The sequence below is a fragment of the Pan paniscus genome, chromosome 2, assembly GCF_029289425.2.
Source record: "Pan paniscus chromosome 2, NHGRI_mPanPan1-v2.0_pri, whole genome shotgun sequence".
NCBI lineage: Eukaryota > Metazoa > Chordata > Mammalia > Primates > Hominidae > Pan > Pan paniscus.
Window position 1 is genome coordinate 69,336,700 of NC_085926.1, and position 26,907 is coordinate 69,363,606.

General features: G+C 41.4%; 1 protein-coding gene across 3 annotated transcripts in view; it reads right to left on the bottom strand.

The window, feature by feature from the left end:
* The window catches only part of FRMD4B (FERM domain containing 4B), a 372,987-nt gene that overhangs the window by 212,090 nt on the left and 133,990 nt on the right, over nt 1-26,907 (bottom strand). The window contains exon 1 of one of the 3 annotated variants that reach the window (XM_003811580.5): nt 4,346-4,865. The exons of the other annotated variants lie outside the window; for them this stretch is intronic. Coding sequence (XP_003811628.3) covers nt 4,346-4,507 — 162 coding nt within the window. The 5' untranslated portion in view covers nt 4,508-4,865. Of the gene's footprint in view, nt 1-4,345; nt 4,866-26,907 lie in introns of those variants that run through there. 3 annotated transcript variants of the gene reach the window in all.

Below are 26,907 nucleotides of genomic sequence, written 5' to 3' on the forward strand. Positions count from 1 at the left end.
TTACAAACAAGACTATTCAGACTAGAAGCAAGAAAAATGACACCTTTTTATCAACAAGATCATCTAAAATTTGGTTCAGTAAAATATGTAACTCCCTGGTGTGTGTGTTTCTAGTCCATATGCCTGAAAGCTGAGCAGTGCAGTGGAACAATCCCCTCTCTGATTTAGAATTCACAATTATGGGATAGCAAAGGGGTAATCTTACGATAAGCCCCTTAACTCTTATTCCTGTGGCAAAATACATACAAAGGTATTTGAGCATTAATCTTTGTACTTATCTTGAAAAATAGCTAATATTTTTATGTAAAGAGCACTAGATTTGATATTCTAATGATGCAGTGAACATTGTTGGTTGCATTTCAGCCAAACATTTTGCCTTTCCTCCCTGGCAGCTCTGTGGTCTGAGTAGGGCCAACCTCACTCCTAGGTTCGGAAATGGGTCCCTTCCCCTCTAGCCTTAGCAAATCAATGCAATCCAGTGTTTCTTAACCTTTTAATTCATTGTTATCTGCTTAAGGAGCCTTTTTAGATTTTTGTTTGTCACCCCTCCTACTTTATTTCATTTTATTTATTTATTTTGAGACAGAGTCTCACTCTGTTGCCCAGGTTGGAGTGCAGTGGTGTGATCATGGCTTACTGCAAACTCCATCTCCCAGGTTTAAGTGATTCTCATGCCTCAGCCTCCCGAGTAGCTAGGATTACAGGCATGTGCCACCATGCCTGGCTAATTTTTTTATTTTTAGTAGAGATGGCGTTTTGCCATGTTGGCCAGGCTGGTCTCGAACTCGTAAGCTCAAGTGATCCACTCGCCTCAGCCTCCCAAAGTGCTGGGATTACAGGCATGAATCACCACACCCAGCTACTTTTTGTATTTTTAGTAGAGACGAGGTCTTGCCATGTTGGCCACGCTGGTCTTGAACTCCTGACCTCAAGTGATCTGCTCACCTTGGCCTCCCAAAGTGCTGGGATTAGAGGTGTGAGCCACTGCACCCAGCCCAATCCCTCCCATTTTAATGTCACAGATATGCTGTATTTCTATTTATATATTGCATGTATATTTGTGCTTTATAAATAAAAGTAGTGAATTTTTTTCCCACCCCCCTCCTCCAAAATAATTTTTGCCTCCTTTGGGCCATTTCACTCTCATTGAGAATGCATAAATTGTCATCCCATACTCTGTGCCAATCAGTGCATGGCATCAGTAGTGGGTACAGACCCTAAATCGGAGTTCCAGCATGTAAACTGGGACTTTTTTTTTTTTGATAGTTGGAGGATATGAGAAATTCTTTCTTTCTGGATGTGTGGATATAAGGCCTGAAACTGCTGTGATTATCTGCTATTGTGAGGGAAGAAACCAGCTGAAGATAAAGCCAACACATCAGCAAGACCAGGATTGAAAGCATGGTACCCTGATCAAACAATACCTAAAGTTCATTCTACTGCTAGACTTTTCAGCTGTGACAAAAGTCATTTCTTTTTACTCTGCAGGCAAGTTTGAATTGGGTTTTCTATTATAATAAAAAAAATCCTAACTCATGGAAAAGATAACATTTATTGGATGCTTTCTAAACTCCAGGCAGTGTGCTAAATATCTTACATGTCAATTAATTCTTTTATCAATCTCTGTGATTAGTACTATTAATTTCCCATTTTATAAATGATGAAGCTGAAGTATAGTAAGATTAACTTACCCACGGTCATACATAGGCAAAGACTGGATTAACTCCCTTGTCTATTTAACTTGCAGTTACTGTCTTTTAGTTCTACACAATTAAGTCACCACTTTTTCACTTAATATTTGAAAAGCATTAAAAAATGATCTTTCTTTGCAAAGGATTATGTTGCACAATTAAGAATATTCAAAGGCTGAAAATATTTTTGAAAATCTTATTTTTGCAAAAGCACAGGAAATATTAAACTTAGAGATCATTTTCTTCTGATTCTGTATTCATAAAAGCCTTTGTTATTCATTTTCATTGATACATATTAGATGTACCTAGTTTGGGGGTACATGTGATAATGTGACACATTCATATAATCAAAGCAGGGTTATTGGGATAGCCAACGCTTTAAATATTTTAATTAATTAATTTTTTAGAGAGGTCTCCCTCTGTCACTTAGGCTGAAGTGCAGTGGGATAATTATGGCTCACTGCAGCCTTGAACTCCTGGGCTCAAGTGATCCTCCTGCCTCAACCTCTTGAGGAGAGAGAACCACAGGTTCATGACACTATACCTGGCTGATTTTTAAATTTTTTGTAGAGATGGGGTCTCACTATGTTGCTCAGACTGGTCTTGAACTCCTGGGCTCAAGTGATCCTCTCACTTCAGCCTCCCAAAATGTTGGGATTACAGGCATGAGCCATGGTGCCCAACTGTTATCTTTTCTTCATGCTAGAAACATTCAAATTATTCTCTTCTAGTTATTTTGAAATGTACAATTGATTAAAGTTAAAAATAAGGAGTGGGGACTTATTATTTTTTCTTTTCTTTTCTTTTTTTTTTAAGAGATGGGTCTCACTATGTTGCCCGGGCTGGCCTCAAACTCCTGGGCTCAAGGGATCTTCCTGCCTCAGCCTTCTGAGTAGCTGGGATTATAGACACACAGCACGCTGCCTGACTACCATCATTATTTTAGATGTTCTTATCAATTATGATATGGTATTGGCTCAGTCACCATCCATTTTAGAGAAAAGAAAAAAATACATATATTTTAGTAGCTCAGTCTCTCAAATTGCTATTGTGCATAAAAATTATCAGTCAACCTTATAAAGAACCCATAAGGTCTCAGGTTTCTGGAATCTTTATTTTTGAATTGGTCAGTAACGGTATTACAGATAAGCTATAAATCCTCTGAATCCTTGGGGAGTGAGGCACAGAGTCACTCTGGTTGGCTACAATATTTGCGTTCCCTTTTTGAAAGTTTCTCAAACACTAAAAAGAAAAAACAAAATTACGTAAGGGGCACTTATTCTACAGACCAAACTGAACAGGGATTTCCCAAGAGAGGAAAAAAAAGGCTTGAAAGACAGACACACTTCTGGCTCCAAAAAGCCAGAGAGCTATGTAATGTGGCCAGATGGGATATATCCACAATTCCCTAATACTCTCAAACTCCTACATGCTGCCCTGGTTCCCAACCTGCCTTTCAGATTCCATTTCAAAATGCAAGATATCACAGATATGTTACACAAAGCAGAAGCAGTGAAAGCACAAGTTCAAATGTTCCTCATATTTTAACAAGGGCGACAAAGGGACGCTGACTCTTTAGACTTCCATAGGCTAACCTTAGGTGCTGGCCTTTTCATTTTGCCTGATTGATGGAAGATTATGGTTTGTCAAAATCAAGTGCTTGATCATGTATGAGACACAATATAATAAGACATAAATTCTAGACATATTAGGAACAGGGTCAAATGGGGGGAAATCCAGGAACTGCAACAAAGCTATTCCACATCACAGGAAAGAAAATATATTATGTTTCCACAGTAGACACCAAGTATATTTCTAATTAAATAATGCAGATTTTTAAAAATCTCAAATATATTAACAACCAAAGCACAGAACTTTTAAATTCATAAATTACTGTCTAAAAAAAAAAAGAAATCCAGGCAAACTGCAGTACCAGAGAGGATGAATGGTCTCCTAGTTGAGCAAAGTTGCTGCATTTTTTGCCTGCAGGATAGGACCGAGCAGAGAAATAAAGGGGCTGTGTTGTGTGACAGGGAGTAAATCCTAACATGAGCATTCCAACGTGTAGCTGGGCCACCCCTCCCTTCCCCAGCCTGTCATCCTGCAAAGTGTTCACAATTTGCTGTCCTTCCTTCCAAAAGCCAGTAGACACAGAATCAGCTTTTCCTGGCTCTGCCTTACAAGTTGGGGCTGCCTGATGGAAAACTGAAAATCCAAAGGAAGGATGAAAATCCACCAAGGCCCCCTCTGCCAGCAAATTGGTGTGAAACCGTTGCTTCAGAAGCAGCCACTCCCACCCCCAATGAAATTAAAAAGAAGGACTCATTTGAATGTCTAAGTGGCTTTCTGAAGACCCTCTGTTGCAAAGCAACAGCCTCCCTAGTCAAGCGCCCTCCAGTACACCATCGCTCTGTAACAGATGTCTGCAAACGCTGGGACTATCTCGCAAGTGCCCCCCATGCCCGATTTGAAAAATTCACAAGCTCTGTCAAGCAATAATTACCTAGAGCTGCTGAGCGTTTGACCCAAGGGCCAAGCAGTCTGCTAGGAGTTTAAGAAGAGCTGGGGGGAATAAAATCATACAGGTGGAGCCTGCTTCCCACGAGTGCCCGGCATCCTGCTGGGGCCCTCGGGTGCCGCGCGCTCCGGCTCACCTGGTACACGTCCTGCAGCCCGCACCACGTCCGCAGCACCTGGTGGCAAGCCCGCAGCCTCTCCGTGTACCATCTCCGCAGCGTGGACACGGTCAAGTTCCATACGAAGCGGCTGCCGCTGAACAGCAGGTCCTCCACGCCACACATGAACACCGAAGCCATGCCTCCTCCTTCGCTCTGAACCCGGGCGTCCCGGCTCTCGTAGGTGCAGCCCCGACCCCAGCGGCCTGCCCGCCTGGGCTCCCGACGCCGGCTTCTGCTGGCAGCCGGGGGGTCAAGCCTGCCACCAAACTCGTCTTTCACCGTGCGTCCTGGCCAGGCTCCGGCGGCATGCCCTGGGATTGGGTGCCCGCCAGCCAACGGCTGCGACTGGCACACAGAAGCCCAGTGTCCACCCCCGCCCGCTCGCAGCGCCGAGCAAGCTGTGCTAAGCTCCACCAAGCTGGCCGTCGATGCTCCCGGGGCACGGGAAACCCTGGCCGGCGAGGACTCCCCCTGGCGCTTCCCCAGGGCGCGGGGCAGGGACGGAAGCGAAGCAACTCTTTGCAGGCAGAGAGGGGAGCTGCATTTCAGCACACTTGGCTTCCACGTCTTGCGCGCGCGCGAACACACACACACACAGACACACACACCCCACACCGGACGAGTAGTCTCCTAATCTGCCTCGGGGAACACCTTACTCATCTTGCTCTGTTCACACTGATAAACACCTCTGGGCAGCCACAGATGCAGAAGAGAGAGAGAGAAAAAAAAATCTCCAAGGCATCCCTTTGGACCCTACTCATGGGGGAATAGCCACGAATGTTTCCTTGGTTCTGCTGGAAGCAGGAGATGAAGGCAACAATCTCAAAGCAACAGGCGGCCCTAGAACCTGCCTTTGCTCCTAACTTGAGGGTCTCAGAGAAAATGACAGCCTCCTGTGGTTGCCAGCAGGAAGGCAGGTTTCCTCACACCAAGATGCTGCTAATACCAATGCAGCAATCAGGGAGAAAAACAGAGTTCTTGGTCCCTTGTAAATAGCTTGCCTTTACTACTGCTGGGAAACAGAAGCCCATAAGAGAATCGGCGGTTTAGTTCTGGAAAATTCAGCCTCTGGACATGTCTAACCTCACCTGCAAGCACCAACCTGCATGGGTAGTTTATTCTGCCCTCAAAATCAAAGGAAACTGTCCCACCACTCATGAAGTCACTAGATAATTAATCTTATTTATTTATTTATTAAAGTTGTCCCTCGGGAATTGATACTGATTGTTGGAAACATTTGGAAAAGGGAGCTCAAGGAGTCTCGCCTACCACCAGTCTCTGTCTTCCTTTATTTATTTTTGAGACAAGGTCTGTTGCCCAGGCTGGAGAGCAGTGACTCAATCATAGCTCACAGCTGCCTTGAACTCCTGGGATGAAGTGATCCATCTTCCCACCTCAGCCACTGGGACTACAGGTGCTAAGTTTATTATCATTATTTTTTTTGTAGAGATGGGGTCTCACTATGTTGCCCAGGCTGGTTTCAAATGCCTGGGCTCAAGCAATCTTCCAGCCTCAGCCTCCCAAAGTGCTAGCATTACAGGCATGACCCACTGTGCCCAGCCTCCATTTTCCCTTAGAATGTATGAAGATTTCTCATAGCAAAAGTGCTGTAGCAAATTTCAGGATGGAGTTTTTTCCTGAATCCATCTGTAGGTCAATTGTCTGTATTTTCTTGGCTGTTTCACACCTGGGTTGTTATCTATGCTATTAAGTGGCACCAAAAGGAAAGGTAAGGCACCAAAGCTTTTCTCCTGAACTAGCCCAGAAGACTCCAGAACAGATTATCGACAAGTAAATCAGCTTGATTTCAGGTATCAAATGTGCTTTTATAATCTTAATTCAGGTGAAACTCAATCAGTCAAAAGACAAAGAACACAAAATCTGTCCTCAAAGTGCCTGTTGTTTTCAGTGACTGTAATCAGAAAACTTTTAAATGAGAATTCTTTCGTTAATAAAATTGCCCAAGAGTTTTTGTTGAATTAGTTAATAGGACACAAGACTTGGTCCAAGATTTGCAAACCTTTCTTCACAGTAAGTCTTCTCTATGTGCCATCAGTATTAGTATTGATGGTTTTTTTTTTTCAAGATGATGGTAACGATGAATCTGAATATAATAGATTTTACTGAATCAAAAGAAAATGAACTTAGCTTGAAAAAGAAATGTCATCATGCTGAATGGAAAACTACTGAACTTCAAAAATGCCCTATTAGTACGAGCAAATGGTGGTGGTACTTTTTTTTTTTTTTAAACGATGCAGTTCGACTGTGTTCTCGGAAATGTCAGGCAGCCAAGGGAATACCAGAATAAAACCTACAACGGGTCAATTACCTCTGTCTCATGACACCATCCTCTCAGAAGAGAGGCTCTAGAAACACTCTGGCTGTTAGCTATCTGTGCGTAGGTCTAATGTCAGCAGTCACTTTCAAATTCCATCATTTTCATTCAAGGTTTCCAAAGTCAGGGCAATTTTTTAGAAGATAGGATGTAGTATAATAGGGGCTCTCAAAGTGTGGTCACTGGGCCAGCAGCTTTAGCATCACCTGGGAATTTGCTAGAGATGCAAGCTCTCAGGCAGCCCCGGAATCAGAAATTGTTGGGGGGTGAGATCAGCGATCAGAGCTTTCAGTTGGCCTCTGGAGGATTCCGACTCATGCTAAAATTAGAGAACTACAATAGTGATAGTTATGGTGATTAGGAGCTAAATCTTCTAAAAGAGACCCATCCAACTTCAGATCTCCGCTCCTCAGGACGCGTGAGACCCCAAATAAGCTCCTTAAGTCAACAAAGTCTCAATGTCCTCATGTGTACAATGTATTATCAGTATTCACTACAAAAAGTTTGGGGAAAATTAAGTAAAATATTCTGTATAAGGTCTTTAGCACGGTGTCTGGCAAAGGGTAAGCATCCAAAGAAAACTAATCACCATCACCCCCCGAATCAAGAATTGTTTCAGTTTTTTGTAGTCAGATAAAATAGTATAAGTAAAATGTGGGTTTTTAAAATGATAGATTTAGTGAGTATAAGTGCAGTGTTGTTATATGGATATACTGCATAGTGGCGAAGTCTGGGCTTTGAGTGTAGCCATCACAAGAATAGTGTACATTGTACCTATTAAGTTATTTCTCATCCTTCATCCCCTCCCACCCTCTGACCCTCCCCAGTCTCCATTGTCTCTTAGTCCACTTTTTTTTTTTTTTGAAACGTAGTCTCCCTCTGTCGCCCAGGCTGGAGTGCAGTGGCACCATCTCAGTTCACTGCAACCTCTGCCTCCCGGGTTCAAGTGATTCTCCTGCTTCAGCCTCCCGAGTAGCTGGAATTACAAGTGCACAACACCACGCCAGGCTAATTTTTGTATTTTTACTAGAGATGGGGTTTCAGCATGTTGGCCAGCTGGTCTCGAACTCCTGAACTCGTGATCCTACCCCCTCGGCCTCCCAAGGTGCTGGGATTACAGGCGTGAGCCACTGTGCCAAGCCTTCTTAGTCCACCCTCTATGTCCCTGTGTACATATTATAAAATGTGTTTTTAAATTTCAACTAGTTACCTACATGTGCTTTCCTATGACTTTCTGTTTGCTGAAGGTGAAAGTTTGTGGCAACTTGTTTTCAGGGAGCAGTTCTGTTGCTCTTTCAAGTTCCCAAAAAGCTTTTTGAGCTTGATCTTCCCCACTAGAGGCAACTTGTCCTGTGGACTCAGAGAAGCTGGGTGCAAGACAGAAGACATCTTATTTCTACTGACATAAACACTGATGCTTTTTTTCTTATCCAAATGGCTTTCCTCTTTTGTAGAAGAAGTTCGAAGGTCAAGACTGAGTGATTTTAGAGGGAAGGAAATACAACTTCCTCCACTCCAGGGACTGCAGTGGGTGGCAACTGAACCCAGATGTGCAGAAGTGGAGAAAAGTGCTACCCAAGTATGGCATCATCCTTAAAATGGACTAGCCACATGGGACTAACCAGATCCCAGACACACACCCTTGAAGCTAGTCTAAAATTTTCTGTGGAAAAGGAGCTAAATCAAGCTAGCTTCAACATTGTCTTGCTTTTTCTTTCTTTTTTTTTTTTAATTTAAGAAGAGGATTTTCTTTCCTTCTCAGCACAGAGTTCCCTGCAATACACTGTAATTTCCTGCAGCTCTCTCTGGAGGCTTAAGAAGATGCTTCGGGTGGCAGCATTACTCATACACCTGGGAGTTGTGCTGTCGTAAAAGAGAAATTGTCATTATGCCTGAGGCTCCTGTAGGTTCTCCTTTGAGGAACTGGCAGGAAGAAGAGCATGAATGCCAAGAAGATAGGACAAATTCCAACCCCTGTCTCTAGGAAGAAAGAGCAAGTTAGTGAAATGGCAGCTTCCAGTGGTCCCCTCTGCCTGGCAAAAACACAGAGTCCACCTAATGTCTGTGGTCATTTTTCAGCTGTACTCTCTACACACCTGAAAAACTAGTGTGGGTAAACTGACAGATCATGGACGTCCAACATAGGGCTTGAGGTGAATGAAAACAAGGTCTAGTGCAATGGTTCTCAACCGGGGGCAATTTTATACCTCCCTCCCATGCCGAGACATGTGGCAATGTCAGAAGACATTTTTGGTTGTCGCAACTGGAAGATGCTACTGGCGTCTAGCAGGTAGAGGCCAGGGATGCTGCTAAACATTACATAATGCACTGGAGAGCCCCCACAGCAAAGGACTCTCCTGCCCAAAATGTCCCTGGTGCAGAGGTCAGTGAACCCTGGTCTAATTAAATGCTACACCCTGGCCAGGCACGGTGGCTCATGCCTGTAATCCCAGCACTTTGGGAGGCCAAGGCTGGCAGATTACTTGAGGTCAGGAGTTTGAGAACAACCTGGCCAACATGACAAAACCAATCTCTACTAAAAGTAACAAAAATTAGCCGGGAGTAGTGGTGTGCACCTGTAGTCTCAGCTGCTTAGGAGGCTGAGGCGGAAGGACCGCTTGAACCTGGAAGGTGGAGGTTGCAATGAGCTGAGATCACACCACTGCACTCCAGCCTGGGCAACAGAGCGAGATTCTGTCTCAAAAATAAATAAAAAATAAAATAAAATAAATAAAAAATAAAATAAAATAAATGCTACACCCTGTTCTTCCTCTCACATGACTAGTTGTGGAGAAACAGTCTTCCCTCTTGTTATTTTCTTTCCAAAAGGCAAAAGAAATGAAGCAATCACTGTATAATGGTTTTTTGTTTGTTAGGTTTTTTTTTACACAGTCACAATTTCGAATATAATGAACTCAAAGTCTTTTGAGAAATAACCGGAATGCCGTTTCCTATGATTTTCACTTATGATTTTTGGATACTTATCATCCAAAGGGAGAATAACTATCATAAAAACTATTAATATTTTTGTACTTCAGTTTTTGTTTCATTTCATGTATTATTTATTTATTTTTATTATTATTTTTTATTATTATACTTTTAAGTTCTAGGGTACATGTGCACAATGTGCAGGTTTGTTACATATGTATACATGTGCCATGTTGGTGTGTTGCACCCGTTAACTCGTCCTTTACATTAGGTATATCTCCTAATGCTATCCCTCTCCCCTCCCCCCACCCCACGACAGGCCCCGGTGTGTGATGTTCCCCACCCTGTGTCCAAGTGTTCCCACTGTTCAATTCCCACCTATGAGTGAGAACATGCGCTGTTTGGTTTTCTGTCCTTGTGATAGTTTGCTCAGAATTATCATTTCATTTAAATCAGAGGCTCCATAGTACTAGAAGAAGTCTTTCTTTGGCATGTTTATAGAAAAAATTCCCCCCACACTAAACCCAGGTGGAATGCTGATGCCTCCTTTGGGCCATGCACTGTTATGAAAGTCTCTGACTGTACACACAATGGGATATTGCTCCTCTCAACTCACTTTTCTCTATTAGACTGTCAGCTATGTGAGGAAACACTGTGATGTGACGTGGAAGCAAGGCTGGCTGGGATGGCTCCTCCTTGTGCAGGAGTATCCCATGCACTGGAAGGCATTTAGTGACCTTGGGCTCTGCCTGATAAATGCAGTAGTGCCCCAGTCATTAGGACAACCACAACAGAAAGCACCTCCATACATTTCTAAATGCTGCTAGGTGGGGTAGTAGCTGCCCTCATTCAGAAACCACTGGTGCAAGCTGGGAAAGGGTCTTATTCATATTTGTTTCCCCAGTGGCTGGCACATAGCAGGCAATCAATAAATGTTTATTGAACTGACCAATAAATGACTATTTGTCTTAATGGTGAATACAGAAAGTGGTTCATCCATTCCCAAAACACAGTCTTGTTCATTAGAAAATTACGTATTGAGTTCGCACTATGCATCAGGCAGGGAACTAAGCACTCAGAACACTGACAAGACTGAGACGATCTCTGTCTAAGCAAGTCCTAGAGGACAGTGGGGAAGTCAGAAGAGGAATCTGAACAAGAAATGTAAAGGAGCAGGCACTGCCACAGGGGTTCTAATAGAGACAGGTGAGTGAGGATGGGGGGATTAAGGGATGCCTCCCTGAGCACATGACTTTCAGCAGAGACCTGAAGGCTGAGTACGGGAGAATCAGGTGATGATGGGGGTACATGATAGCAATCCAAGGCACAGGGAGCCTTGAGGACAATGCTTGTGGCAAGAAGGATCCCATATTTGTAGAACATAAGGGAAAAGGGCAAGGGGGATGCTTGGCGGTTGGGGAACCAGAAAAGCCCAACAGCGAGGCTGCTGTAGAGTTCTAGGGTACAAAGAAAGAGCTTGAGGCAGGGCTGTGGGAATATCTACATAACTAAGCTGAAGGAGTGTTCCTGTTCCTCAGTCCTCGGGAACCGTGGGGCCTTCACACACAGAATGGGGTAAGAGGTTGGTGGGCAAAAGTGCCACCCTCAAAGCAAGCTTCTCTTGTGGCCTCTGGGAGGGCTCCCCAACTATGCAGTGGCAGGCTCCTCACTCAGGGGGTGGGGGTCTGAATGCCTCATGTCCTTCTACATCCCATTCCAAAAAGGAGGCAGGAGGCCCGAGCCACACAAGTTCTGTTTCAATGCCACTCGAGCCAGAGGCTAGGTGACTGGTCTCCTGCTTTCTTTCATCTTTCCCTTTGACTGAGAGATTAAGGGGCATCCTTCAGTGTTGGCCTCAAGCAGGAGGAGATGGCAGGAAACACATAGAGGTGGTGGAAGCATGAATTGGAGGAAGTAGCCATTGTCCCTCTCATAGTCCAAGGCTGACCAGCAGGATGCTTAACTCTCTGCAGCTGCCTTCATGACTATGAATGGCTTTTTGGCATCACAAAGGGCTAAAAATCATAGTAGCTAAATATATCCACCATTAAGGCACCTATTCAGCGTCTATTCTTTGGATTCATCAAACTCATTTCACTCCTGGGGGGTGTAGGAGGGGGAAGTAAACAAAGCAAAACTTTCTCATTTCCCTCATCTGTTATTTTATCAAATTAAAGTCTCCTTGCTCAAAGAAAAGAGGAGGGATGCTATCTATATTGTCTGAAGAAGTACAAAAAAAAAAAAAAAGAGCGTCATGGTGTGAGACTTTGTGTTGTACCCATTTTTACTAGTTTATCAACCGAGCAGACATTGGAAATTCCTGCCAGATCAAATTTTAGAAGTTATCTGTCTAGATGTAAAAGCATCCAAATGGGAGGATGGTTCCAAGGAAGCCCAGTGGATCAGGGGGAAAGGGCTTGCCACCTTCTTTAAGGGAGAAATGGTATCAATCTTGTGACTGACCTCCCACCTCCAGAATTTGTCACCTTTTATTTATACTTAACCTACATGTACTTCAACAATGACAAAAATAAAATAGTTAAAAATTGGTCTATATAGCACCATTTTTTTTCTATACTTATTAAGTCTACTTAACCTACATGTACTTCAACAATGACAACAAAAAATAGTCATAAATTGGTCTATATAGCACCATTATTTTTTCTAAATAAATAAAGGCAGCTTTGCTTATATCATCAGTTGATTCTCACAATATATATTTTCCCAAGAACAAGTAGGAGAAAGTTATTTTGGCCCCATTTCATGGGTAAAGAAACTGAGGCACAGAGAAGCAGGATGATTTGCTAAAGAAAAGCATTTACGGCAGCATTTTTAAAATGGTGTAGTTGCTAATTTTTCAGTCCTTTTACTTTAAGAGACAAAAGAATGAATTTCTTTTGTTTTTATAATTTGGTTTGGGCCTCAGACTAAAATTTATAAGGTATTGTCTTAGACAGTTCAGGATGCTATAACAAAAGTCCCACAGGACTGAGTGGCCTAAACAACAGAAATTTATTTCTCACAGCTCTGGAGACTGGGAAGTACAAGATCAAGGTGCTGGTCAATTTGTTTTCTGGTAACAGCCCTCTTCCTGGTTTGGAGGTGGCTGTTTTCTCCCAAGACAGAGAGAGTTCTGGTCTTTTCAGCCCCTTATAAAGGCACTGATCCTACCATGGGGACCCCCAGCCCCACGGCCTTATCCAAGCCTAATTACCTCCCCAAAACTCCAGCAAATACCATCACATTGGTGTATAGTTTCAAATATGGATCTTGGGAGGACAAAACTTTCAGTCCATAGCGGGCATGGATGGTTCTAGGATATGTTTTATTACTCTAGGAACTTAACATGACAAAAAGTCCACCCTTTGGGTTTACCCAATTTAATTAAGAATAAAACAATGATCTAAAGGTCAGGAAATAACAGATGCTGGTGATGCTGTGGAGGAATAGGAACACTTTTATACTGTTGGTGGGAGTGTAAATTAGTTCAACTATTGTGGAAGACCGCATGGCGATTCCTCAAGGATCTAGAACCAGAAATACCATTTGACCCAGCAATCCCATTACTGGGTATATACCCAAAGGATTATAAATCATTCTACTTTAAAGACACATGCACACATATGTTTACTGCAGTATGATTTACATAGCAAAGATTTGGGATCAACCCAAATGCCCATCAGTGATAGACTGGATAAAGAAATTGTGGCAGATAAACACCATGGAATACTATGCAGTCATAAAAAAGAGTGAGTCCATGTCCTTCACAGGACATGGATGAAGCTGGAAGCCATCATTCTCAGCAAACTAACACAGAAACAGAAAACCAAACACCCGCCTGTTCTCACTCATAAGTGGTAGTTGAACAATGAGAACACCTGGACACAGGGAGGAGAACATCACACACCGGGGCTTGTCGGGGGTGGAGGGCAAGGGGAGGGAGAACATTAGGACAAATACCTAATGTATGCAGGGCTTAAAACCTAGATGACGGGTTGATAGGTGCAGCAAACCGCCATGGCACATGTATACCTATGTTAACAAACTTGTACCTTCTGCATATATATCCCAGAACTTAAAGTAAATTTTTTTAAAAAAAGAATAAAAAGATGAGAAAAAAAGAATCTATAATGAACAGTTATTTTTTTTATGGTAGATAAAAGAGCAGTTACTTGAAATCCAATGGCTCTTCCCTCCTATACAATAAATGGTAGAAGAAAAACAAAAAGATACATGCAAAATCTTTATTCTCCAAAGATCAACCATACTACCTAGGTGTACATAGTACTGAACTGCAGTACACTGAGAAACAGAAATTACCAATATCAGTGGCTTGCAAAGTATTAAAATATCTCAAGGCCGGGTATACTCTGACCATCAAACAAATATGAGCAGTAGGTTATAAAAATAAACTATTTTCCCATTATTGCTAAAAATACAGAATAATTTGGTAGGATTATGGCTAGGAATTTCAACTATTTGGCCCTTAGCAGTAAGAGCAAAAGAAAAGAAAGGAAAAGTCTAGCATCCCAAAAAAGGGACATGAAAGTATTTCTTGTATCTTGCTATCCAAAAATTAACTTTTTAGGATAGGAACATACTGTTCTCAACTACAAAATGAACTGTATACAAGAAGAGCAAGCAGCAGGAAGCAGCATGCTACAAGCCTTGAAACCTCTGGCTATTTTATACAGTGGAGAAAATAGTTATGTATTCCTCAGACTAAGAGTTCAGGGAGCTTTAAGCAGTATTTGACAGGAAAGAAGAGAAGAACTGCATGATTTGGTCTTGAGTCAATAACAGAGAAAGAAAAGAGGGGTTTTACTTCTGAAGGGACTAGCATCAGAGAAATTTAAGGTAGACTTCCTCACCCTAAAACAGTTCCATTATCTCAGTCTTGTGGGTTTATAGATAATTTTGGTTTATTCTTTGTATGTTTATATATTTTGGCAGAAAATGTTGGTTGTCTGTCCACCACCTATTCCCCTCTTTTTCAAATAATCTTATTTTGCCGGTGTCCTTTTTCTATGTTGCTGATATGAACTATTGATCTAAGGGAAGGCACAACACCCAACTCTGGCAACAAGATATAAAGTGAAGCTTTCCAAAGAGTTACAGAAAACAGGGGCTGGGTGTGGTGGCTCATGCCTGTAATCCCAGCACTCTGGGAGGCCGAGGTGGGTGGATCGCTTGAGGTCAAGTTCTAGACCAGCCTAGCCAACATGGTGAAACCCCTTCTCCACTAAAAATCCAAAATTTAGCCAGGCATAGTGGCACACACCTGTAATCCCAACTACTTGGCAGGGTGAGGCAGGACAATCATTTGAACCCAAGAGCAGGAGGCTGCAGTGAGCTGTGATGGCATCACTGCACTTTAGCCTGGGTGACAGAGTGAGACTCTGTCTCATAAAAAAAAAAAAGAGTTATAGAAAACATATCCCTCTTTGAAGAGAAGAAACATCACAAGAATTTTGTCAGCACATGAAAAGATGCTGAACATTATTAATTAGTCATTGAAGAAATGCAAATCAAAACCACAATGATATACTACTTCACATCCATTAGAATGGCTATAATTAGAAAGATGAATAATAACAAATGTTGGCAAAAATGTGGAAGAATTGCCATCTTCATACATTACTAGTGGGAATGTAAAATGTGGAAAAGACTGGAGTTCCTCAAAAAGTTAAAAATAGAATTACCATATGATCCAGCAATTCCATTCCTAAGTATGTGCCCCACAAAAGTGAAAACAGGCATTTTAAAAAACCTGTACACAAATGTTCACGGTAGCATTATTCATAATAGCCAAAGGGTGGGAATTACCCATACGTTTATCAGCTGATAAACAGATTTTAAAAATGTGATATATCCATATAATGGAATGTTAGCAATAAAAAGGAGTGAGGTATATACTCAAGGGAATTGAAAACGTATGTTCACACACACAAATTTGGACATGAATGTTCACAGAAGCATTCTTCATAATAGCTAAAAAGTAGAAACAACTCAAGTGTCCATCACTTGATGAGTGGATATACAAAATGTAGTATACGTATATGACGGAATACTACTCAGCCATAAAAAGGAATGAAATACTGGTACATACTACAACATGGATGAATACTGAAAACATTATGTTAAGTAAAAGAAGCCAAACAAAAAGGCCACATATCCATAGAGACAGAAAATAAGTTGGTGGTTGCCAGGGAATTGGGGCGTGAGGTGTCGTGAATAGGGAATGACTATTAATGGGTATGAAATTTCTTTCTGAGATGATGAAACTATCTGAAATTAGATAATGGGGATAGTTGTGCAACTTTGTGATTATACTAAAAACCAATGAATTGCACACTTTAAAAGGGTGAATTTTATGGTATGTGAATAAAAATCAATCGATTAATAATGAAATAAGCAATTGATAAAAAATAGATAACTTTAAAAAAAGAAATGAAATCTATGCCAAGACATGGATGAATCTCAAAAACACTGTTAAGTGAAAGAAGCCAATCATAAAGGACCACATGTAATATTGATCCCATTTATATGAAATGTCTAGATTAGGCAAATCTATATAGATAGAAATTAGATTAGTAGTTGCCTAGGGCTGAGGGAATTAGGGAGAAATGGGGAATGACTGCTAATTAGTACAGGGGTTTTTTTGGGACAATGAAAATGTTCTAAAATTAGATTATAGTAATGGTTGCACCACTCTGTAAATACACAGAAATCCATTGAGTTGTACATTTTACATAGGTGAACTGTATGGCATGTGAATTATATCCCAATAAAGCTGTTACCAAAAAAAGAGAGGTAAAACCACAGAAAACATCTTAACTTGTACCTGTATTTGCTGAATATTCCACAATGAGTGTGTAATACTTATATCTTCAGAAAGAAGGTGTTCAAATTTCTCTTGATTTGGAAAAAAATCCTATTATATAAAACAAGGTAAAAATCAGAGCAGAAAAAAATACTGTACATGAGCTCAGTTATAAAACTGAGTGCATGCATGTAAGGGAAAAAACCTAGAGGAAAACATACTAAATTATTGACAGTACTGATTTCTGAGTTCTGATCATTGGATGGTTTTAATTTATTGTGGTGGAGGAGGTTTTTCTTTCTGTTTTTCTGTATTAGCACATACTACTTCTTTATTCTTTTGTTTTATCTTTTAATTGACACATAATAATTACATATTTATGGGATACATAGTGATGTTTCCCATAATGTGTAGTGATCAGATGAGGGTGATTAGCATATCCATCACGTAAAACATTTATTGTTTCTTTGTGCTGGGAATATTCAATATCCTCCTTTTAGATGATTGAAACTATACATTATTGTTAATTACAGTCATCCTACAGTGCTATAGAACACCAGAATGCATTGCTCTTATCTAGCTATAATTTTGCACATACTACTTTTTGATTTCTAATTGGAAATGCACACGCAATCATACAAAAGCTTATTCAGCAATGAAATGTAAGCCTCCCTCACATCCTTGTTCCCCAGCTCCTCATTTCCACGGCTGCCATGTAAGATTGTTCAAGATGCCAGTTGCACAAGGCACCTGGCTAAGGCAGAGAGTGGGGGCTGTAATCTAGCCAGGGCTCTGCTGGATAAGCCATAACTCATGGCTTTGAGAAAAAGAGTCCTTTTCATCTTAACCCCCCAGGAAAGCGTTATGCAACCAAGTGGCCATTCTGCCCTTTTCCCCTGCCCAAAGATACAAACTTCCTAGTTTCTTGTGTATCCATCCTGACATAGTCTATGATATCCAAACATATACTGCATACTGTAACATATATATAAAAGCTATTTTAAAAGAGTAAAGAAATGACAATACCAAGACAGCAAAAGGCAATGCAGTATAATCAGAATTCTAGTATTTCTACAGAAGTCATTCAAGGCACCATGGTAAAATTGGATTTAAAGAAAGAAAAAAAATACTTGGAACAAATAAATCTTAAGGGAAGAAGCCCAAATGCAATAATTATTGATTTTTTTCCACCCAAGCTGTCCTCAATCCACATGAATTGTTTATACAGCAAATGAAATTGGTTGTATCCATTGTCAAGGGGGTTCCTATTTGGTACTTCGTTCATGGCGCTCCCCACAGCTTAGAAGAGTGTGGAAGCTTGTTTGTGGTCCAGTTTCTACTGCAGAAAGCTTTAGGATTTTAATCTGCTGAGAAACCTGAGAATGGGTGTCCCCAGGTGAAACCCAGCCCTTCCATTTCATTCACTCTTATGTCCTTCAGAAGAAGAACTGCTTCAACAGGCAATCCTAGGCCCCTGTCTCAATTTGTATCCCAACATCTCTATATTCATTCTATCTGCGGTGAAGTCTTGACTTGTTCAGAGAAAATGATGGTTAAATAGTAAACAAGTCACATTATGAGATCTGATTGTAAGGATTGCTCTGTCACTCTGCATAACTTTTGTCTGTGTTCCTGTTTTATGTTTTGCCTCATTACAGAGGGCCATACTGGTCTTCTTTTGGGTTCTAATGCTTTTCCCTCAGGCTCTTTATATTTGTGGCTCTTTAAGTCCTCAACACTCTTCTCCATCCTGAGATTGAATCCAGTGAACTCCCATTTATCTTTCAAGCCTTAGCTTTAATGTTGATCCCTCAAAGCAGGTGAGTGCCCCATCACTGCCGCTGAAACTTCCCTTCTCATTACATCCACCATATTTAAAATTACCTGCTAAGGCTTGATTTTGACACCAGACCATAAGCTCCATGGGTGCAGGGACCATGCCTGTCTTGTGACCCTTATATTTTCATTGCTTAGTATTAGGTTGGTACAAAAGTAATTGCAGTTTTTGCCACTGAAAGTAATGAGCTCAGTTGTTAATTACTTTTGCCCCAACCCAATACAATACCTGGCTCATATTAGGTACTCAATAAACCTGTTAATTGAGCAGATGGAAATGTAAAAGCTATGAGTGACCCTACAAAAGGAAAGTCTTTCCTTGTTTAAAAAAAATTGAGGCTGGGCATGGTGGCTCATGCCTGTAATCCCAGCACATTGGGAGTCTGACACAGGAGGATCACTTGAGGCCAGGAGTTTGAGACCAGCATGGGCAACATAGTGAGATTCTGTCTTCACCCCCCAAAAAAAAATTAGTTGGGCATGGTGGCTCATGACTATAGTCCTAGCTACTTGAGAAGCTGGGTTTGAATCCACGGGTTTGAAGATGCGGTGAGCTATGAGCTATGATCACTCCACTGCACTCTAGCCTGGGCAACAGAGTGAGACCCTGTCTCTTAAGAAAAAAAAAAGCGTACCATTTAGGAGAAAATTTAGAATTGATTGACAGCCAAGAATAATAAGGCTTAGAAACTACTCCTTAGGTCTAGAAGCATTTTCCAATGAAGAAGCCTGGAGGAAACTGAGGCTGGTACTGGGTTAAAACTAACTACTGGATGAAAAAACAAACAAGACAAACACCACGGGGGTGCAATGGTTGAGACCCAGGAAGGCAATCCAAGAAGGCTTTAGTGTGAGATATTTCTGTATGCTGAGAAAGAAGGTGGTGGGCAAGGTCTCTGGATGTGACCTACCTTACTCTTAATGACTTACCTTACTCTTAATTTGCCCTGATTCAAATAAATCTTGACAGTAGGATCAAGGATTATCTGAGACATATTTGGTCCTCCTAAGTGGCTTAGTTCTCTAAAGCCCCTTTCAAGAGTGCTTTGGGCATTCAGAAACTAGCTCTGCTTCTATTACACTGAGTTATGCGAAGAGCAGGATAAGATGATGTGAACTTATTTGCCTTGTGGATTTGTTCCCTGTTTGTATTTCTAAAATAGAATACTTAAGTCTGTTAACTGATTAACTACAGGAGTACAGAGAATGTCAATGGTTACCGGCATTCTTTACTTCCATTTTGAATGCCCTTTTCCATACACACTACTATATGGTTTTAGAGAAGATAAATAATTAAAATAAATAATTTAAGATACGCAGCATAGAAATATATAAAATGCAAACATTATGTTTACATCATAAAGCACAGTTACATAAACAATAGATTATGTTCAGGCTGAAGAAGAATTTTTAAAATGCACAATCACTGAAATATGGTTGTGATGAAAGTAGAACATCCAAATTAATTTCCTTCCATAGCAATGGAAATATACGGAGGAAGACCCTCTTCAACTATTCCATCCAAGTAAACTACATGGGACAGAGGAGGGATATCAGGGGCTAGGGGGTTGTCCCAAAGCAATTTTAGCAATCAGAAATTGAATTTACCTATTTTATCTTAAAGATTCCTGAAGATTTTTTTATTCTTCTTCATAATATATCTTTGGTTTTCTTTCTAAAAATTCAATAAGTGAAACTGTTGTTCCAGGAAGATGTGCAATGTTTATTTTGGGTTTCCTATAATCTCTCAGGACATCTCTCAGGAGAAGAGTGTATCTTTCTTCCTCTCTTTCTTTTCTGAGTCAGGGTCTCACTCTGCCACCCGGGCTGAAGTGCAGTGGTGCCATCACTGCTCACTACAGCTTTGACCTCCGGGGCTCAAGTGATTCTCCAACCTCAGCCGCCTGATTAGCTGGGACTACACGTGTGCACCACCACACCCCAAAATTTTTATATTTTTTGTAGATATGGGGTTTTGCCTTGTTGCCCAAGCTGGTCTCAAACTCCTGGACTCAAGCGATCTGCCTGCCTCGGCCTCCCAAAGTGCTGAGACTACAAAGCATTAGCCACCGTGCCTGGCCGAGAGCACAAACATCTCAGTGTAAGAAGCACAGTGGTCAACAAGAGGAGATACAACCACTGTAATCTATACAGACTTCAGAAAAACTTTTAGTTTAGTAAAAATAAAATGTTTTTCATAATAAATGATTAAATGCAGTAGCCTGTGCGTAGGCAATTCTTGTGGGATCTTATACAGCCTCCTGTCTCAGCATATGTTAATAACACAACTGCAGTGAATTTCCTATTTCTCATGTCTGCCCAACTGTTGCAGTCATGGGTGATTATCCAATATCCGTTCTACTCAAAAGGACAGGCCTAGGGCAGGTATGGTAATCCCATCCTCCCAGCCAAGTGATTGGTTTAGGAAAGGGCATGTGATCAGTTTTGCCCATTAAGACCAAAGGGGATATCTACTGAGGAGGCTTCTGGGAAACCTAGCTTAACTCTGGTTGAGCCATCTTGTTGCCACAATGAGGATGAAGCCAATACAGAGAGCTGATTTTTAAACAAGGCAAGTACCAAGATGAGAAATTGGAGCCTTCAAGTATTGTGTGTGAGCTGCCCTACCTCAGGATATCTTAACATAATAGATTTCCTTATGACATATGAAATAATATCTTTCCTTATTACCTTATTAACCCAATTAATGTGTGGGTTCTCTCTTACTTTAGGAGATCTTTAATGATATACTTTACACTGGACTGAAAGCTTTGAGAAGGGGAGGATGTTTCGTTTATCTTTGTATCCCAAAACCTAACACAGTATCTCAGATATAGGAGGTGCGTAATTCATATATGTAGGGCTGAATTGAACCAAATATCAAACATAAGATGTACAAAATGAATTTCCCATTGCCTCTAGATCTCCTGGATACCAAATAGCTAAATAAGCAACCCAGATTATAGACAGTATGACATGAGGGTAGGTGAGAATTATTGGCGTCAGGAGACAGTGCAATAATTGACCTCAATACATTAGTCAGATTGCACATGACAGACAGTAAATCAAAAAGAATCAGGAATCAATGAGATATACCTATGAAAATCACTGGATGGAGAGTGATTGAAAAAGACTCCAGAAGATTATTTTGTTTAAAGGAAGCATAGCCCTGGAATTTCTGTATTATGGTATTAATCATTCAAATACAGAATACGGCAGAGAAGAGAAACAACATTTTACATCTGGAACATCCAGGAGGATATGCCAGCAGTAGCTAGATGTTTGGAGGACCCTGAAGATACTGGGTCTGTGTCCACACAAATAAAACAGAAAGGCTAAATCAGATCCCCTCCACTTCATTTGTAAGAACTGCCTGGATCACAGAGGTGCTTTGAAACTTAGCAAGGGTTCAGGGGCCTCTAATGAACACCCAAATATTCCTCAGAAAAGAAAAAAAATCATTCTTTCCTGATATTCCTTAGAAAAGAAGCTATGTGCAGGCATTGACTTATGGGGTTTCACACCCACCAAGCCATGTTAATGTTCTCAACAACTCAGAAGTATTCTCACTGTCCCCATTTTAAAACTGGCTCAACTGGGCAGTTATTTTCATTAACCAAAGGATTCAATTAATGCTAGATACAAGGAATGCCATGTAACATAGCATTGTAACAGAGGACCTCTGCTAGCAAAACAACAGGGCTCAGTGACAGGGAAATCTCAGTAAGGAAGGAAGGAACCCTTCCCCCTGAAATGAGTGGGGAAGCTAACCCCATTCCTGCCGGTGCTACTAAACCCTGAGACTATGAAATGTCAGCACTATTCAAACAGTCATAGAAAACTTCACAGAGAGGAGAAGCAGGCAGGACAGGTTTTGGAAGTATAGAAAGCTTAAATATACACCTAACGCAATCAGCTTGAAAATAAAAGAGGCATATGGACATTTGAACCTTACAAGTTCAAGTATACTCCACTTATGAAGTATAGTACAGCATTCTCTATCTCTATTCCAAAAGTGTGCATAAGCACGCATGCGTACCCCACTCCCCCCACCTCAACACACACACACACACAGGTATCTCTTTGCACAGTTTATTCTAACCAGAATCAGAGACATGTCTATCCCTAAAATATTATTTTGTTAATTTTGAGACAGGGTCTCTCTGTCACCCGGGCTCTGGAGTGCAGTGGCACAATTATGCTCACAGCCTTGAACTCCTGGGCTCAAGCGATCTTCCTGCCTCAGCCTCTCAAGTAGCTAGGACTATAGGCATCCAACACCACACCTGGCTGTTTAAAAAAATGTTTTTGTAGAAACAGGTCTCGCTATATTGCCCAGGTTGGCCTTGAGCTCTTGGCTTCAAGTGATCCTCTTGTCTCAGCCTCCCAAAGCACTGAGATTACAGGCCTGAACCAATGTGCCTGGTCTCCTAAGAATGTTTTCTTTTGGATTTTCTTGAAGAAAATTGCAAATAGAAAATACAGTGTGAGTGTATTTTTGCCCATAAGATTTCTCTCCAAAAACAGAATTCAGAAAAAATAAAATTAAATAAATGCACAGGCTTTCTGATCCAGAGGATTCTTTCATAGTATTACTTTCTTGAATATTAAGGATAGAAAATGTAACTCTGGCTTTGAGATGTGATTATTAGAGTTAGAAGCATCAAATAATAACTTCAGCTACTTTTTGTTGATTTGTTTTCATGAAACAGCCATTAATCATTTAATTTTCACAATGACCTATGAAATAAAATATTATTATGACCTCTATTTTACATTATTATTATTACTTCTATTATGGTAAAGCTGAAACTTAGGTTAAGGGAGTTGACGGGTTAGGTTCAGACACTGAAGTATCCAGAGGTCAATAATCCAGGCAGAACTGTGAGTTTCGTGCTTGGTACTGGGTGGAGTTGAGCATAAATGAAGTAGGTCAAGACAAACAGAAAGCAAGTTCATGTGAGCAGCTTGGAATGAGGACACCAATCAAGAAGACACTGAGAAGGGTGACAGTCAGATGGTTCAGAACCCCAGACTCCACCAGAATGGAAAGAGGATGCAAGAGATCTTGTTATACTCAGGTATGGCTACCAGGAGGGCAGGGATCCTGATTGTCTTCCTCACAACCGTGTCCTCAGGGCTTATCACAGTGCTTGCAAATCACAGGCAGGAATGAAAGAGATTAAAAACTTGGTCCAAAAGCCTAGAAGAGAAATGTGAGGTGCCAACTATACAGGGGCTATAAAGTCTTCATCAGAGCTCTTTGCTCGCGAATGATGGAAACATAATTATAACTAATTTAAGCAACCTGGAATTTACTGGCTCATATGACAAACTAGGGAATAGGCAGGGTCAAACAGACCTTGTAGATGCCAAGAATGTTTTCTTTCTCCTTGCTCTTGCCATTGCTTCTTTTACACAGTTCATTCATTTTCTCTGGTGTGTTCCTTTACACGTGTCATTCATTCTGTTCAGTGTGCTATCACAAAAGGGTATAAAACCACAACCAAAGGCACCTCCAAGTGTATGTCCTTACAGATTCACAATCAGAGAGGAAAGAGAGCTCTTCGCTGCTAGCTCCTGTAGGTTAAATCATGGGCAAAGATGCTGATTGACTATCATAACCATTGTGGCCAGGGTGGAGGACATAGCGGTTTGTATAGTGACTGGCTTAGCCAGAAGCAGGAGCCATCCTGTGGTCTGGGAGGGTGGGTACCATGACTGGCAGCCCTGTGCAGGGCAACTTGGTCAGATGTGTAAAAAGAACATTTTCCCCAATAAAAAGGTGTTCCTGTTACCAGAAGAAGCGGGTAGAAGGATGTTGGGCAGCAGAAGCAGCCGATGTTCTCTACAAGGGCTCTTACCTTTGAGGCAAACATATCCAAGCAAAGGGAGGAACCATTGCTAAGCCGTGACATTCTAGTTCTGCGATACACCACAACATCTGGCTCACTCTGATACCATGTTTCCCAGTCCTACCCTCTTTGGTGTCAGAAATTAAATGATCCATGATGACCTGCTTTCTGGTCTGCAGAAAAAGCCTCCTAGTTCCAACTGAAATTTAAATTTAACTTGGTCCCTTGCAGTGAAACAGTACTGCAGGATAGGCACCATATTAATAGTATCAAACTTTTTATTAATGTCATTTCAAATAATATTTTGCATTTTCAATGACTTGGTTATGTGGCACCTTGGGTATAATAATCATTAAATTCTTTCATCTGTTCCAAAGCAAAGGGATGCATTGCTTTGTTTTTCACCCGAAGAATATCAATAACACCACATTATTAATTTTATTGGGGTCCCATGAATCTGAAAGCTTAAAACTTTATTAAAAAGGCACTCACCCTTGCACTTCTTATTCCCTTTTCCATAAATCCAACACAAAAACACATGAGGTGCCAACAGCTAAAACCTTTTGCCAAGATTGGCTTAATGCTTTTAAATGGCCAGAGGCACCCTCACACTCTCAGGGTCCAACTTCTAGAGTACCACATTTAATGAACAATGGCTCTTTGAAAACCTCATGCTGGATCCCAGCCGATACTCACAGCTCACAACTTTGCTGTCAAGACGCCAACTGTGCAAGGCTCTAACGAGACTTTCCCAGTGCATCTGGCTCCTCCCAGTTAATAGCTGTCATTCCCACAGGCTCAGCTGGTCCTTAGCAAGTAAGAAGGAGCATCCTCCCCACCAACTGACCCTTTAAATAGCCTTGCCACATTTCCATTGTAAAATATTCACTTTCCTTTCTGTTCTCCTCTCCAACTTCTGGGGAAACAAGTGAGAAACTGCTAAGTGACGCTGCCTCCTCGTTTGCAACTTTGCTATCATCTCCTCCTCAAAGGAAGCCGGTTCAGTCAGTCTTGTGGCAGCAAACATGTCCTTAGGGGCAGGTCTCTATAGCTGTCAATAATGACTATGTTTAGCCAAGTCTTACCAAATGTCATTAATGTTAGGTTTTGCTTTGTTTTTTTTTTTTTTTTAGAGGCACTGTCTCTCTCTGTGTCTCAGGCTGGAGTGCAGTGGCTCAAACACAGCTCACCATAACCTTGAACTTCTGGCTTAAGCACTCCTCCTGCCTCAGCCTCCTAAGTAGCTGGGACTACAGGTGTGTACCACCACATCCAGTTAATTTTTAATTTTAATTTTTTTTTTTTTTTTTTGTAGAGACAGGGGTCTTGTTGTGTTGCCCAGGTTGGTCTCAAACTCCTGACTTCAAGGGATCTGCCTTGGCCTCTGAAGTGCTGAGATTACAGATGTGAGCCACCACACCCAGCCTAATGTCAGGTTTTTAAGCAAGTATTTGCACCAGTGTTTGAAGAGTGTCTTTTGGAATCTTCCTGAAATTAGCATAAACTAGAACATGGGGTGAGGGTGGCATGGTTTAAGGAAGAAAGTGGTAATATAGATGTTCCCACTCCAGCCCCTGGCAATACTATATACATCTTTTACTGAATGTAAATTCAACAGGTGCTTGGGTATAAAAGACAGTAAGGATTAGCAGGAGAAAGAAATAATGTAATGTAAGTGATTCCACCTATGAAGCCACTTAGTAAAGGCGAGCGTTAGATGGGACTTAGGAATATTCTCAATGGGGCATAGTTCCTGGATATCTCTCACGGTGTCAGCATTGCACAGTGTAATCACTCTACTATTTAAAGGGAGGCATTTTTCATACAACACGGTCCCTAACCTCAAGACAACTACTTTATCTGGTGCTTAATCTAAGAAACAGAAACAGTGAATTAAGTTTCAACTCCGGACTTAATAAGAGGTGCAATGTCTGACATGGCAACCCAAACGATGTTCAGGGGTTACTTATTAAACAGGATTTTTGGCTTTGTGATTTTCTGATCTGATGGTGTCCACTGGGCCAGGGATGGAAAGTAGTTTTCCACTTGAATGCCAAGTCCAGTTGATTGGCAGTGGCTGCCTGGGCATTGCTTCGAGAAGGATTCTAAGGCCCAGTGGGAAAGAGTGCTATGATTGATCAGCAATGTCTGCCATAGGCCCAGACGCCGCTGCAGAAGTGTCACCCATTTCTTTCACTGAGAGGGAAATGAGGGTTGTATTGTGTTTTTCCTTTCCAAATATTAGGCATTTGATTTTTTTTTTCCTTGTGGAGCCAGGGCTAGCTGAGGTTTTTATTCCTGGCCCTGTGGGGGAAAAAGGAGTTAGGGGGTCACGGAAAAGCGTCTGTGGCGTTTACTGACCTAGGTCATCCGGGTCAGCACACTTTTTAAAAACACAGTCTCAATTGTAGCTACTTAACTCTGCTGTTGCAGTGGGAAAGCAGCCGAGACAATGCATACTCAAATGGCACCGCTGCGTGCCAATAAAACTTTATTTACAAAACAGGCCATGGCCAACCCCAGTCTAGATCGTGAGAGAGATGGGTAGGAATTAATGCATAAATGAAATGGGAAGGTGAAATCAGGGGAAAATTTGTTTCTAGAAAGGAATTTAGGAGCAAACCTGAAAACTCTCTTTTGAAGTGATGAAGAATCCTGGAGTCGTGAGGCCTGAAACGTTCTTTTCAATTAATAGTCTGTAATGCAATCATAAGCTCCTCCACATGCAACCAAGAGGCTGCTGCCTATCAAGTGTGGTTCA